This window comes from Dermacentor andersoni, chromosome 11 (assembly GCF_023375885.2).
Source record: "Dermacentor andersoni chromosome 11, qqDerAnde1_hic_scaffold, whole genome shotgun sequence".
Lineage (NCBI taxonomy): Eukaryota > Metazoa > Arthropoda > Arachnida > Ixodida > Ixodidae > Dermacentor > Dermacentor andersoni.
Window position 1 is genome coordinate 11,446,406 of NC_092824.1, and position 16,948 is coordinate 11,463,353.

At 45.7% G+C, this 16,948-nt stretch overlaps 1 protein-coding gene across 1 annotated transcript in view; it reads left to right on the forward strand.

The window, feature by feature from the left end:
* LOC126517670 (uncharacterized) overlaps positions 1–16,948 on the forward strand; it is a 335,110-nt gene that overhangs the window by 223,188 nt on the left and 94,974 nt on the right. Inside the window, exon 21 of the mRNA XM_055064291.2 lies at positions 6,601–6,696. Within this exon, the coding sequence (XP_054920266.2) occupies positions 6,601–6,696 (96 nt within the window). The remainder of the gene's footprint in view (positions 1–6,600; positions 6,697–16,948) is intronic.

Here is a 16,948-nt window from a genome sequence, read left to right on the forward strand (position 1 = left end):
ACATGCCACGTCTTCCCATCACTGAGTAGAAAAGTAGATGGTCCTATCTGGGCCTTAACTGTACGAGGTTTACTGTACTTAAAAAATCCTTTCCTGTTAAATCTAATTCTGACGGTGTCTTCCACCTTGACACGAGTTGCCTGAGCACCTCTACGTTTGTCTACGTACTGTTTAGTCTGCCACTGTTTCTGCAAGACCCTTTCTTGAACTTGAGGCACAAGACTGTCCTGTTCCCGTAGATCTACACAGAGCCGCATGGTTCCATCCTTCTTGCGCACCACCACGAGTGGAGACACCCACTCAGAAGCCTCGACGCGCTCGATGACGTCGCAGTCCTCGAGACGTCGCAATTCATTTGTGACCTGGTCACGGAGAGCCAGGGGTAGTCGGCGCAACTTTGAAGATACTGGTTTCGCATCTTGCTGCCGATGAATTCGGTGCACTAAGTTGTTGACGAGACCCAACTCATCACTGAAGAGGTGATCCAAACCCGGAGGCACACCTGTGGGGCTCTGTACTGGAGGAAGCGAAGCCAGGCAGCATGTCAGCGACGTACAGTCGATTTGTATCCCCAAGCGCTGGATGGCGTCAAGACCCAACAGTGATGTTCCTGTAGACGTTACGTGGAACGTGACTGAGCACGACCTTTGAAGAAACTGGACAGTGGCTTGGAAAAGGCCTTGAATGTCGATGCGTTGCTTGGAGAAATTCCTCAAGTCCACTGCTGTTTTTGACAGTCTGTGCTGTCGACCAAAGTGCTTTCTAAAATCTTCGGCCGTCATGAATGACACAGACGCTCCTGTGTCCACGAGCAGCCGCATGGCGACGCCGTTAACTACGACCGGGACTTCTAAATCCTTTTTAGTTTCCAAAGTGCTCACCGTCAAGACAGACGCGGACGGCTGTCCTGCGGAAGTTGACGAAGACAGCGTCTCTGCGGAAGAGACGTGCTGAACAGTACGAGTTTTTGGGCATACTGATGCAAAATGGCCCAACGTGTGGCAGGCGTTGCACCGCCGGTTTCTTGCTGGACAATTCCTGTACGTTGCAATATGTTTCGTGCTGCCACACCGATCGCATGAACTACGGTTGAAATTAGGGTCTTTCTTCGCATCCTGTGCTTCATTGCGGGTCCCGGAGGAGCCTCGCGGAAAATGTCGCTCATCTGGGCGGCCTCCCGGAAGACGTCGGCCATCTTGGCGGCTCCCCGGAAGAAGTCGGCCATCTTCATGGCCTCCCGGACTACATCGGTCATCTTGGCGGCTCCCCGGAAGAAGTCGGCCATCTTGGCTTGTCGACGGAGCGCCAAGTTGAGCTGCCTCGATTCTTTGTATTTTTTCGGAGTCGAACTCGCGGTTCGCTCGATGCAGGGCTTCTAAAGAGCGTCCAATTTCTTCTGCCTTGTCCAGGGACAGGGTTTCGCCATGAGCTAATAACTTTTCGCGAACGCTGACGTTCGCTACCCCATGTATTATTTGGTCTCGGACGCGTTCATTGTAGGTTGTGTCGAAGTTGCACTGTACCACCTTCTCCTTCAGTGCGGTCACGAATTCCAGGAATCCTTCTCCCTCGAACTGCCTTCGACTGGTGAATTCGTGCCTCTCCGCCAGAACATCTGTTGACTCGGCGAACAGCCGGTCAAGCCGCTGCAAGAGTTTCTGTAACTCTAACGCTGGCGGGACCGCATCACTTGACGTTGACTCTGCGCCGGTCGACTGCCTTGCTGCTTCGCTTGACGCTGCGCCGGTTAACGGCCTTGCTGCTTCCTGCTCCTCGTCTGCAAAGTACTTTCATTGTCCCTCACGCCGAGAGCGCTGACGAGCGCGGATGCTCGTCGCGCGTCCGTTTAGTCGCCACCGCCGGCCGCTTCAAGGTGTGCCTGAAAAATTTTTTTCCATCGATACCATGGAATTAACGGTGACCCGGGCAATTCAAGAAAAACGGGAAGGTTCGCCGTAAAAGAAGTCATGCCGGGTAGCATGCAGAAGACAGTGCAGGAGACAAGCCGGAGCTCGCAGCAGGAATGGGGCAAGGAAAAACAAAGGGGTCGAGAAGGCCTAGGCTCGGAAGCCTCGCGACGCCAAGTGCGTCGGCGGCGTTTGCGTGCCATGCAGACACAGGAAGGGATGCTTCACTTACGAAGCTCGTTGGTTTCCCGAGGCTTTGGTCGGAACCGCAGCGGGAATCCCATCTTCGTCGCCATAAGATGTGTCGGCAGCGGCAGGCAAGCGGGGGCCCGCGCCCAGCGAACGCGCGGCGAGCGCCCGACGCAGAGAGGGAGACGCGGAGCCAACTGCTCCTGATGAAAACCGGACAAAGGACTCGGCCGGCTCGCGGCCGTTTATTACCAAAAAGGACTTCACACGCCAGATGACACCTCCTGATTGGTCCAAGCTCGTCACATGACAGAAGGGGGGTGCGCCATCTAGCTAGACTACTACGAAACATAAATGTATGATAACACGGAGATCTGGCAGGGGGAGACATTATACCACAATGACCAGTTTTAAATGTTCGTTGAATGCATCTGAGATTTCTGTTTCGTCAGATGTTAAGAGATTGTTTATCACAAAGGTACCAGCATTACACATTTTTGGCGATATTAATCGCCTAAACTCTGCAGCTGATTCCTTTATTAGCCTACTCAGGTGAACATTCTAAAAAGTGTGCTGTTGATGAATTTCTTTTACACTGAAGCTGTATATGGCTAGGGCAAAGTGTTGGAACAAAAAGTGGACCTAGAAAAGCCCTAATGGGGAAACAAGAAATTAAATTGATTTCATACTTTGTGCCCATCCCAGCATAGTGCAGGATGTAGAAGTGTTAGGTAGGGTAAAGTGCAGGGACATAGGTTATTGAGGGCTAGGATTCACCTATATTTGAAGAGAGAAAGGGTAAAATTGGTCAAGAAGAAACAGGCCAACCTAGACGCAGTAAGGGTGAAAGCAGACCAACTCAGGTTTGCACTTTCAAACAAATTTGCAGCCTTAGAACAGAGAGATGAAGATGACATAAAGGCGACGAATCAAACCATAACTAGGCTCGCTTCAGAAGCAGCAGTTGAAGTGGGAGGCAAGGCCCCAAGGCGACCAGTAGATAAGCTCTCCCAAGTAACAAAGGACCCAATAAAGAAACGACAAAGTATGAAAGTGTCCAACTCAAGAGATCAGACAGAATTCGCGGAATTATCAAAACTAATCAACAAGGAAAAAATAAGGGATATTCAAAATTATGATGCGAGATAGACTGAGGAAGCCGTAAAAAATGGACGCAGCCTAAGAACAGTGAGAAGGAAACTGGGCATCGGACAAATTAAGATGTACACACTGAAAGATAGACATGGTAATATCATCAGTAATCTCGAAGATATAGTAAAAGCAGTGAAAGAATTCTATACTGACCTGTACAGTACCCAAAGCAGCCACGATACCTCCATTTAAAGTAGTAATGGACAGGTTAGAGAGGCTCCTTCTATAACTAGCAATGAAGTTAGAAGGGCCTTGCAAGACATGAAACGGGGAAAAGCAGCAGGAGAAGATGGAATAACAGTCGATTTAATCAAAGATGGAGGAGATGTAATGTTTGAAAAACTGGCAACTCTCTATATAAAGTGTCTATCGACTTCAAGGGCCCCAGAAAACTGGAAGAATGCAAATATTATACTAATCCACAAAAAGGGAGACGTTAAAGAATTGGAAAATTATAGGCCCGTTAGCCCTAGCATTATATAAAATATTCATCAAAATGATCTCCAATAGAATAAGGGCAACACTGGACTTTAGTCAACCAAGGGAACAGGCTGGCTTCAGGAAGGGATACTCTACAATGGATCACATCCATGTCATTAACCCTTTCGCTGTCGGACCTTTCTGGCCGTGACGCCCCCCCAGTGTCGGCTTGGTTTCATGTAACGAGCATAACAGGGAATGAACATAGCAATTTATTTTTGATCATGATTGGCATACAAACAACATAGTCAATGCAATATGCACATTTCAGTGTTCTGCAGCTGTTGTTAGCAAACATCATCATCATCAGCAGCTTGACTATAACATCCGTTCAACATCCGAATCTGACGATGCGGAACTCACCTCTTCCTCGCATGAGACTGTCCGAGTCTGAATCCGAGCTCGGCTCGTATTCTGAACCAGAATTGAGCCACCGCTTCAATGAGCAGACGAAGGTCCGCGCGCTCAGCCATACGAAAGTAACCGCGCACAGGGAGGATGCGCTTTCAGTCGCCCACACAACGGAGAGAAATGGGACGTTGCGTGATCAAGAAGACAGAGGGAGATGGAAAAAGGCTAAAACAAAGTTCGAAGGGCTTTACGTTTACTGCTGCAAGTCGCAAGCCAGGGTGCGGCGAGAGAGCGAAAGTAGCAATCGAGTCACTTTTTTAGGAGAGCCAACAGCGCGGCGCGTGCCTCTGAACTTGACGCACTGTAGCAGACACACCAACAGAAGAAAAATAAAAACCTTCAAACCAGCGGAGATGGCAGAACAACCCTTGAACCCATAACCACACGCGCGCGACGCATGATACAGCGAACGCGGAGCCACCGTGCCACTCAGCAAAGAGAGAGGGGCGAGTGGCAGTCGCACCGTACTCTTCAATACATGTATTACACAGGTCAAGGCGAAAATACGACCTTGTAGAAAGAGTCAACAGACGGCGTGGCCAGTCCAGGAATGCCAGCTTTGCGCTGAGGCGCGAAATTTTGAACGCACGATAGAGAACGTACCAGTGACACTGTGGGGGGGAAGCGCGAAGATGTACCGGTACGTCCGTGACAGCGAAAGGGTTAATAAGGTTGAGAAATCCACAGAGTACAATAAGCCTCTTTAGATGGCTTTCATAGATTATAAAAAAGCATTTAATTCAGTAGAGATACCAGCAATCGTAAAGGCATTGCGTAATCAAGAAGTACAGACCGCTTACGTAAATACCCTGGAAAATATTGTTGCGTAGGAAGACGCAGATGAAAAGCTATATACAAGTATATTTACAAGCAAATACGCCGTGCTTGGCCAAGAGGCAACAGCCCACGCTAGCCTCTAATCGTCGTCGTCGTCTTCACACTGCTCGCCTCTTCGTGATCTCAAATACTGTTCCATAGCAATATCTACAGAGATTCCACAGCCACCTTAATTTTACACAAGAAAAGTAGGAAGATACCTATAAAGAAAGGGGTCAGACAAGGAGACACAATCTCTCCAATGTTATTCACTGTGTGCTTGGAAGAAGTATTGAAGCTAGTCAACTGGAAAGGCTTAGGAGTAAGGATCGATGGCGAATATCTAGGCAACCTTCGGTTTGCAGATGACATTGTTCTATTCAGCAACACTGCAGACGAGTTACAACAAGTGATTGAGGGCCCTAACAGAGAGATTGTAAGAGTGGGGTTGAAGATTAATATGCAGAAGACAAAGATAATCATGAATATCTGGGTAAAGGAACAAGAGCTCAGGATCGCCAGCCAGCCTGTAGAGTATCTGAAGGAGTAGGTTTACCCAGGTCAATTAATCACGGAGAACCCTGAATGTGAGAAGGAAATTCACAGAAGGATAAAAATGGGTTAGAGCGCATACAGCAGACATTGTCAGCTCCTGACTGGAAACTTACCATTATCATTGAAAAGGAAGGTGTACAATCAGTGCATTTTACCAGTGCTGACATATGGGGTAAAAACTTGGAGACTGACAAAGAAGCTTGAGAACAAGTTAAGGACCTCACAAAGAGCAATGGAACGAAGAATGCTAAGCATAATGTTAAGCGACAGAAAGAGAGTGGTTTGGATCAGAGAACAGACAGGTATAACCAATATTCTAATTGACATTGCAATAAAAAAATGGAGCTGGGCAGGTCATGTAAAGTGCAGGTTAGATAACCGGTGGACGATTAGGGTTACAGAATGGGTGCCAAGAGAAGGGAAGTGCAGTCAAGGACGGCAGAAGACTAGGTGGGGTGATGAAATTAGGAAATTCGCTGATGCTAGTTGGAATCGGTTGGTGCAGGAAAGGGGTAATTGGAGATCGCAGGGAGAGGCCTTCATCCTTGCATTGGACATAAGATAATTTTACGCTGCTGCTGCCGCTGCTGCTGATGATGATATTTAACCTTGAAAGGGTTGCAGACCTGAACACGAGAGAGGTGCTTCGCGAGGAAAACTGTGAGGTCAGCTTGCCAGGCATTTGCTTCAGAAATTTAAAGAAAGCTTGCACTGTATATTTGAAAAGTCAGTGGTCTAGCCCATTGAGAGAACATACCGAAAAGTTGCTGCGTTTTTCGGGTTGTTTATTGCACTGTTAATTAAGAAATGGGGAACCGTTCAGCAGATCTATCATACCTGCCTGCGTAAAAAAAAAATTAATGTGTTCAGACTTTGTTGAGCAAGGAACATTTCCTTCTGTATATGAATGCATGCATCCTACATGCATTGTTGCTTTATTACTACACAGGAAATGGCTGAAAACCATGTTCCTTTAACTGCACATTGTTGCTTTATTACTACAAAGAAAATGGCTCAAAACCATGCTCCTTTAACTGCGCCCTAAAACTGAAAACTAAGTACAGTTGTTACCATTGGTATTTTTCTACAGTCACGCACGGGCAGTTGCTTTGTCTTTGACCAAGAGGACGAGATCTTCAAATCCTCTGAGGACAACCTGGATGTGGACTTGTTTGCTCCAGCTAAGGCAAGTGGATGTCATTTTGGTATCTATTATATACTAGTAAATCTGGGCTTTCCGATTTCTCATAGCTGCTTTTGACTTCACACATTTAAATGGCCCTGGAAAACATATTGGACAGACAGAGTATTTTGGCATTCAGCTAGTGTCACTATGCCTAAAGCCATTGTGTGAATATTATATGAGAATACCTGTACTTTAGCAAACAGTGCCACCAGAGGGCATGTGATGCAGATACAGGGCAGAGCTATTGTATATGCTCCCTTCACTCTGTTCCACAATATCTGGGCAGTGAAGTGGAGGCTACCATGTGTAGTGGCCATTGAGGGACACGATTGTGCCCTCAATTTGATAGCCAGCACCTGATCACTTTCAAGTCACTCTGCCTTGGCCCTTTCTGTAGGGCTAACTGCATTGCCCATACTTTGAGCAGATCAGTGGTCACAGGCCGCTGTGCCGCTCTTGGTCGTATTCCGCGAGCAGCTCTTTTATTTCGGCAAAGTGGCCCTGCTTCAGTCCACTGAAACCCTTCCTTGTTGCTTTGCTGGCAAAAATATTCTCCTTCATTTTGTGCCAGTCCCGCACACAAGTTTCCGGAACTTGCGTGCGGGAACTTCCTTCTGTCTCCGCGCACATGGTAACTTTCCTTTTAAGTGTGGCATCATGGTGAACTCGGCGTGTCTTCACAGTTGCCGCTTCCATACTGATTGAATAAATGCAGAAAACGGGAAGACAGGTGGTGGACTAGGTTATACCAGCGCCTGGTTACATGTACAACATGGAGATATGCACTTGGAGGACGCTATGGCAGCTAGGCTAGAAGCACGTACGAGGCGGCCATTTTTCGAATGCCGATGGCGATATGGATGGATAGATGAATAACTGTCTTGAGGTCCGTCGGTGCGCGCAATTAGTGCGCAGCGAGCCACTCCCACATCAGGACAGAGAGGCCATGCCTCTCCGCTGCATCGTGGGCACAATGGACAGCCCAGAGCTGTGCTTCACAGTCCGAGCTGCGTAGAGCTCGGTCCCACTCTTCCTTGGTGGTCCTGGCCCCCGGCACCAGGGGGCAACCCCAGAGCATGTGAGGAAGGCTAGCTATATTCTCGTAACGCATATTTAGGGTCATACTCGATTCTAACAAGCATGCAATTTTTGGACCCATTTTATTGGAAAAAAAGTGTGCATTAGAGTCGAGTAAATACGGTATATTTGAATGGAAAAAAAAGAATGATTCAGTTGAATTTTAGAGTTGCCAGCAAAAGATACAGTTTCATGTTGTGTTGACAATGTATTCACGTCGATGGTATGAAGCGAAGCCACGCATGCCTTCCGTTCACTCTGCCTCCGTGGCTGATAGTGTCGTTCGCAGTGGGACAATGCTGTCATAAAAAGTGCTGGCTGTGGGGAGCAAATGCTTCATCTGCCTCTCACTTAAGTGTGTCTCCAAAATTCGAGATTACGCAATATCCTCTACTAAACACGCAGACGTGTGTGCACATCATATGCACTCAGCTGTGCTGACAGTTGTTTACGGGTGCAGCTGTGCTAGAAAAGGAGACACGGACAGTATAGTGCTGCTATGGACAATGCAAGAGGTTTACGGAGAGTTGCGAATATGTCTGGCAATGCAGCAAAAAATCTAGGCCTTAAGTTTTTACTACAGAAAAATCCAGGATTATTATCTTTAATGAAGAGACAAGTAAATAAATGGTGTCAATTCAACATGTCAAGCAATATAAATACCTCAGCATATACCTAAACAAAGGGAAGACTTACTCATGCACCCACCAAGATAATCTGAAAATAAAGGGAATGTGTAATGTCGCAATAGTGACACATATAGCACTTTGGGGCCAGAATAAATATGTGATGGTGCGGGGAATCTGGAAAAAAGTAATGGTGCCAGCGCTAACATTTGGAAATGCCATTCAATGCTTAAAATCATATATCTTGTCAGGTTTGGAAGTTAACCAATGATTGGTAGGCCGGTTGGCTTTGGGAGAGCACGGTAAAACTACAAATGAGGCAGTGCAGGGTGACATGGGTTGGGACTCTTTTGAAGTCAGAAAAGCACAGAACAATATTAGTTTTGAAGAAAGACTTGGTAACATGGATAAAAATAAATAGGCAGCTACAGTGCACAAGCATCTGTACGTGAAAAACGTGGGCACGGAATGGAGGAAGAGGTAAAGAAATTTGGCAACAATGTACAGGTTAATTGAAAGTGGAAATCGTAGCGCACGTTTCATTTTTACTAACTATTCTCAGACATCAAGCATAACATCTATGAAGGCTACTTTAAACCTCCCTCTCCTCTCATCCCATAGGAAGTTAGCATGCTTATCACTGTTGCACAAAATTTATTACTACAATTCGGAATTAAAAATTGAACTTTTCTCTGAAGCTGCATCTCTTACTGGCCATCACCATAAATTGAGCATTCCACATTGTCACATAAACGTATATTTTTATTCATTTGTTCCTAAAACTACCAATCAATGGAATCATCTGCTGGCCTTAATTGTTAACATAACCGATACATCTACTTTTAGAACTACTATTGAAGAATACTTTTGTTAATCGGCATTTTTTAATTTTTTTATTATTATAGCCTGTCATCTGTACATGCTCTATATTTCGTTCCACTCCCTTCTGTAATGCCTTCAGGCCTTGAAGGTACGATAAATAAATAAATAAATAAATAAATATATTTATTTATTTATTTATTTATTCAGTAGGAGGAAATTTGCCTGTACACCCAAGATGGAAACGCAATCCCCAAAGTAAACAAGGTAAAAATCCTCAGAATGATCATTGAGGCCAACGGAGCTAACGGCGAAACCATGAGGAAGATTGAAGACAAAGTCACCAGCGCCACGAGACTCATAAAGAGAATAACCGATAGACACACCGGCATGAAGGAAGAAAACGTCATTCGACTGATCCACTCCTTCATTGTCAGCCACATCACCTACGTAGCCACCTACCACAACTGGTACGTCACAGAAAAGAACAAGATCAACACGATGATAAGGAAAATGTACAAGATAGCCCTGGGCCTCCCGGAATCGACGAGCACCGAGCTCCTGATTCAGCTGGGCATATACAACACCCTGGAAGAAATAACCGAAGCACCACGCATCTCGCAGCTCGAACGCGAGTCCACCACCACAACGGGAAGGTGCATTATGAACACGCTCAGCATAATGTACCACAACCAGCACGGCCAGAAAATGCAAATCCCCAACAAAATCAGAGCCGCCATTACGGTGGCAAACATCCCAAGAAACGTGCACCCCGATTGCAATCGAGGTAGAAGAAAGGCAAGAGCCGAGGCTCTGCTCCGTTCATTCGGCAGGGAGAGAAACGCGTGCTTTGTCGACGCAGCCGAATATCCAACCGGCCAAAAATACACTGCCGTAGTCATAGATACAAACTCCAAAATCAGAACCACATGCAGTGTATACACTCGGAAATAGCGGACGAAGTAGTGATCGTGCTGGCCCTCACAGAAATGGAATGCGAAGTCGTATTAAGCGACTCACAAACGGTAGTAAAGAATTATGCCAAAAGTAAAATTTCCAGGGAAGCCCTGTCCATTCTGGCCAAAGCGGCCAGATTCAAAACCGCAGGCTCGAGGATCATATTGTTCCCCGTGCACGTCACCACGGAAGGCGATGCACTCACGAACCTGAACGAGACTGCGCATCGGACGGCGCGTGACATGACCCGCCACGCCGAACAGGGCAACGTTTCTTGCACGATAACGAACACTCCTTGCACAGAACGGGACAGGCTCAGCAGATACAACGACATAACCAGTGCATATCTAGACGCCAGAAGGATATACCCACCGCTGAGTCCCAAGTTGAACAGGAGGCAGGCCTTTGCCTGGAGAAACTCCGGATGAACACGTTCTCCAATCCTCCGTCTGAAACGTATCTTCCCAGAAAAGCATCAGGATGACTAGTGCAAATTGTGCCAGGAAGGACCACCAACACTGAAACACATGCTGTGGGAGTGCAGTGTAGTTATAGGAAGAATGGCAGTTGCTCCGGAGACCCTGTCGTCGAGGTGGGCCGCCGCTCTGCGCAGCTCAGACCTCGGAATCCAGACGTGGGCAGTCCAGCAAGCCCGTGAGGCGGCGTTGAGGCAGGGCCTTGACATTTCCCCGTGGGAAACCTGAGCTCGGGTCGCATTAAACCTTGCCGAAGGTACAAGAAAGTTGTATCCATCCATCCATCCATCCATTACCTCACAGGCTCCCAAAGGAGTATTGCGTGTGGGGAGAATACAGGGAATTAGCAAAAAGAAAGGAGTACAAAGAAATTATACATTGTTAGCAAGTAAACATGAACGAACAAATATCTAACAATATAAGTAACGCGATAAATTAAACAAAACGACTGTGTGAAGTAGCAAAAGAAGAAGTACCAGGGAATTATACAAATGGTAGCTAGTGAAAATAAAAGAACAAGTCTCTAACCATGTTGACGCAATACAAAACAAACATTCAAACAAAACAAACAAAAAAAAGCTTTACAATTTCGTTTAATGTATTTACTTAGGTGCGCAGTATGGTTTAGTTGTGATGAATTATGTAAATAACATGCATAAGCATGCTTTGAAGGATACGGGGTCAAGAATGTCAACTTTGTCGTTTGGTAGGTTATTTCAATGCTGAATGGCGCGTAGTAACGCAGAAGAATTGAAAGCATTCGTTTGGCCAGACATACGCTGGAAACTGTGATGATCATGCAGACGCCGAGATGTACGAGATGGACGAGTGGGCGGCAGGGTGGACGGGCGTGTGCTATGGACTATTTTGTGAAATAGACAAAGCAATGCTATGGTTCTTCGTGATTCAAAAGATGAGAGGGATAAAGATGACAATGCTAGTCACGCTAGAGTCACGGTGAGAATCACTGACAATGAAGCGGGCGGCACGGTTTTGGACTGACTTGATAGTCGCGATTAGGTAAGCTTGATGAGGTGACCAGATAAGGGCTGCGAATTCTAGTTGTGGCCTTACGAATGTCTGATAGACAATTTGTCTGGTGAGGGCAGGAGCATCACGCAGGTGAGGCTTTAGCAGTTATCTTTTCAATGTGCATAGACCAGGACAGGTTAGGCGTAAGGAGAATGCCGAGGTACTTGTATGCGTTGGTGCGTGTCACGGGTTTCTTATCGACTGAGTAATCGAAAGCTGAAAACGTCTTTTTGCAGGTGAATGTTATTAGTTTTCATTTATCAGTGTTTAGGTTCATTTGCCAAGAAGAGCACCAGTTAGTAATACAGTCAAGATCTCATTGGAGAGCGACGTGATTGGAAGGTGAGCAGATTTGATGATAGATCCCACAATCATCTGCGAACAAGCGAATGGGTGACGTTATTTCAGATGGCAGGTCATTAATATAGATCAGAAAAAGTAATGGTCTGAGTACGCTTCCTTGTGGTACACCAGATGTTACATCGCTGATACTGGAAATAACGTTATCAACGATGATGAATTGCTTACGGAATGACAAGAAATTTCTTATCCAAGATACTGTTAGGGAATCGATGTTTAAGCATGAAAGTTCAGCTACCCGCCGTGGTTGCTCAGTGGTTATAGTGTTAGACCGCTGAGTGGTTATTTCGGGGATCGAATCCCGGCCACGGCGGCCGCATTTCGATGGGGGCGAAATGCAAAAACACCTGTGTACTTAGATTTAGGTGCACGTTAAAGAATTCCAGGTGGTCGAAATTTCCGTAGTCCTTCACTACAGCGGGCCTCATAATCAGAAAGTGGTTTTGGCACGTAAAACCCCATAATTTAATTTATTTATGAAAGTTCAGCTATGAGACGGCAGTGAGCAACGCGATCGAAAGCCTTAGCAAAGTCTATGAAAATGGAATCTGTCTGTGGGCCCGTATTCATGTTTAAGAAAATATTCGTAGTCAATTCGAATAGTTGCGTTTCACAAGATAGTCCTTTTCTAAAACCACGCTGATGTTTAAAGAAGAACTTGTTAGTTTCCAAGTGATTTGCTACATTTGAAAAGATTGTGTTCTAGTAACTTACCGGGAATGCCTGTTAGTGATATTGGGCAGTAACTGTTAACAGCGCCTTTATCGCCACACTGAAAAAAGGTATAACTTTACCGACCTTCCAGTCATACGGAACTTCCCCTGTTGAGAGGGACTGTTGAAACAAGCAAGAAAGGACTGTGCTTGAGGGTTCTACTGTATATGTTAAGATTTTTTGTTTTATACCGTCCATGCCAGAAGAAGTTGACATCTTGAAGTTGTTGATCAGCTCAGCAACACCAGTGGTTATTATATTGATGGGGGCCATGTATGGATAATTGAGTTCTATGGGTGTTGCTATCTTCGAGTGGTCTTCCTTTGTAAATATGGCCGTGAAGTAATTGTTAAAGATAGATGCTTAAAGCTCTTGTGCAATCGGCAAGCCAGAATTATCAAGTATTTGTGAAATGTCGGAATCTTTAACGGGAGAGATCATTTCCCAAAAATTTTTTGGGTTGTTTTGAAGCAGTGATTGCAGATCGAAAGAGAAATGCTTTTGCTTGGCTTGATGCAGGGCATTGCAGTAGGCTACATCACGAGACTTATGTTTGCTCCAAGATACAGGTGTGTCCACATGTTTGGTAGTCCTGTAAAGACGCTTGTTATTTTTTAGAGTACAAAGAGCTTTACTGAACCATAGTTTCGATGAGTTATCACAAAATGATACCTTTGGTATATGCGCATGCGCTAGTTCCATTACCTTTTCTTTGTACAGTCACCAATTCTCATTCACTGTCCGCTCAGAAAAAGTTGCCAAGAATGACGACGTGAAGCCTTCCAAGCCATTGTGAATAATGCTGACGTTTGCTCTTTTGTAATCAAATATTTGTTTAGTTTTCAGGTGACGTGAGCATGAAGGTGTGTGAACTGTGAATTGTAATAACTGGTGGTCACTGAACCCATCCGCAAAAGTGATAGTGTTGACCTTCTTGGGCTCAGGCAGTAGAACAAGATCCACAATGTTATTGATATGAGCAATTGGTTGGGCTGTTAATTGCACAAGTGAAAAATCAAGTGTTAGTTGAATGAACTCACAAGATGCACGTGATTGGCCTCGCAAGTTTTGCCAGTCAATGTCTGGAAAGTAAGTCACCAAGAAGAAAAATGTCAGCTTTGTTATATTTGGATCAAATAGAGGTACAGTTGAACCCGACTATATCGAACCCGTTTACATCAAATTATTCTATATATTGAACAATTTCTGGACACGGTATAGGTACAATGAGTATATATGGCAAAAATTACGCTTACACCAAACTAAAATAGCAGCAACTCCCAATATATCGAACGTCAAGCGGCGGGAAAGTGGCCCCAGAAGTTGGCTTTCCCTCGTGGGGGCAGTGAAACCCTGCGGCACGGCTCCATCCAACCATTCTCTATACTGTGACCTCGCTGCCTTGGACGAGCCGTCGACACCCCCCTGCAAAAAGATTATCCTGGCCTGATCTCAGCGCTTGCTCAGACAGCCAATCAAAGGCTCTTGTGCCCTCGTCGTGCAAGATGTTGAAAGTGCGAGTTGTCTCACTGTTTTTCTGGTTCATTGTGTGTGGGCCTTGTGGGCCTTGTCCGGCAGTGTTGCCGTGATGAAGCAGCAGGATTTGCCTTTTGTCGTGAAGCTCGAAATCATAAATTGGGTCGAATGCGGTTAGAAGTCGGATGTGCAACATTCCGAGGAGCCCTCTCAGCATGATCTTGAAGAATAAGGAGGAGATTAGGGCTCAAGCAGCCAGACTCGCGACCCGGTGCTTGTGGAGCCTGACGCGTATGCACGGCCGTGCACGAGTGGTTCATCAGAAATTGCTTCAGCCATGCTGGCTTCCGCATGCTCGGTGATGACTGTAAATTCTGATGAATGCAACGAAGCCGTTGCTAGTGTTGATGAAGTTTGGAGCGAGCTGCCAGAATTTCCGGAAGCTGTTGACAAATCAACGGTGGACGAGCTTGTGAGTGTAAATGATGGTGTCGCGACCACGAGAGAGCCCGAAAACAAAGACTACATTGCTGACATCGTACCGAGCAGAAGTGAAAGTGGGCACAATGAGGAAAGCAACGACACTCCTTTGCCCAGATCCTCTGAAGTGATTGGTGCGCTCACACTACTCTGGTGCTTCTGTGCGAATGCGGAATGTTGCGGCTTCAGCTACTCCGACTCCTTAGACAATGCGGAGAAGTGCGTGCGTTGCGGGCAGCAAAATTGCCAAGCAGAAGAAAATGCAGGACAGTTTTTCACGTGAAACTAAGCTAGTTTCATCAATAAAGTGATTTTATAAATGGCATGTGCTTTTATGACATCCAATTATTTAGCAGGCTTATATCGAACTGATAGGTGTTTTCTTGTGAGTACAATATAGCCGGGTTCGACTGTAATGTTATTGTGTAATCTGGAAGTGAAATTGTAGGAGCTATAGGGTGGTCTGAAGCATACACCATAATTTGTATTTGATTGAGGAAATGATGCGCAGACCCACAAAATTTCGAGACTCAAAGGCATCGGCACAAGAAATGACGTGATATGTTCTTTTATCATAAGCAATACCCCACCACCTCTTCTGCCGTCCCTGTCTCTGCAATAGATAATGTAAACATTAGAATCGGGTAGGACTTTGCCATCCGTAATTTCAGAGCTGAGCCAAATTTCCGTACGTGCCAATATGTTGCATTCGCAGTCATCTAAGTGTGACGAAATTTCATTGCGTTTAAGAAGAATGCTGCGAATGTTAGTTAAGAGTATGGATAGGTGCATGGGCACGATAGACTCATGTGGTGAATTGGGTTTTTTCTTAAATGCACGTGTTCCCAGTGTAGGTCTTTGCTATCGGGGTAGGGGAACTACAGCGACAGACGCTGCATCATATGTGTACACATTGTTATCGATTCTTAATTTATCGAGGGTTAGCTTAAATTGCGCGTTTTTGGTTTTTGCGAAGTCAATCAGTTTGCGCCGTGCAATACAGGTTTGCATCGAAAAATCCTCACGAACAGCAAAATTAGTGTTCTTGAACTTGTAGCCTTTTTCTGTTACATGCTGCTTATTCTTTAAAAATGTGAACTTGACAATGACCGATCTATTCTTCTCACCATTGTATTGGCTGAGGCGATGCGCGCGGGCTGTTTGAGCTAGATCGATAGTGATACCAAGGTGTTGGTTACATATGTCAATGACTTTTGATTCTGATGATGATTCGCTTTTGTCAGCTGTGATTCCAAAGAATAGCAGGTTGCAGCGGCAAAGTCTATTTTCTGTGTCTTCACAGCGCAGTTGTATTGCTTTTAGCTGTGTGGTAATGCCTTTAGCTATGTTCAGTGATTCGGGCGATGTATTGTTGATGACACTTTTCATTGAAACAGTAACGACTTCTACAGCCCAGAGCCTAGTCGACATTTGCTTTAGCTCGACGTCAACTGATGCCTACCAATTCTTTAGTGCTCGGAGGTCATTACGAATCTCATCCTGGCCGGATTCAATACGTTGCAAAGTTGTGAGAACATTATCCAGCACATCCGGCCCGGGGTTTGATTTGATATCACCGGATAGGAGTAGGCACAGCCAACACATGCATAAAGAAAACAAGTTTTTGCCACGCTTCAGTAATGACAGTAGCTCACTGGGGCACGACAATGCAAAAAAACAGCGGTTGCTACTTTTCAGATAAGAACAGCAGTTCAAGTAACCAACCTGAAACGTGAGCATGTGTGAGCACTTCACGGGTGAGCACTTCACGGGTGAGCTATGCAAGAAGAGCTTGAGCTCTTCTTGCATAGCTCTTGAGCATAGCTTCTTGAGCTCTTCTTGAACTTGAGAGGATGGTCACTTAAATGTGGTGAAGCCAGTGTTGTCATTCGGAGCAGTTGGCTTTGAGGATCCCAGTTGCCACTAGATGAAGTGAGTGTCATCCATGCTGGCAGTTGCGTCCAATTCGTGAAGTAGTCTGGTGGTTGCTTCCAGATAAATGGGTCAGTTGTATACAGGGCAGCAAGCAACACCAGAAGAAGGGACACCACAAATGTGAGCACGGATGAGCACTCCATGTCCAAAACGGTGTCGTGCCCCCAGAATAAATAAATAGACAACCAGGAATACCAAAGGGAAGTCAGAGAAACAGAGACAGTGAATTGGATGCAAAGAATGGAAACAAAAAAGACCATGGAGGTTTACAAGAATAGGAAGAAGAGGAGGAGGAATTAA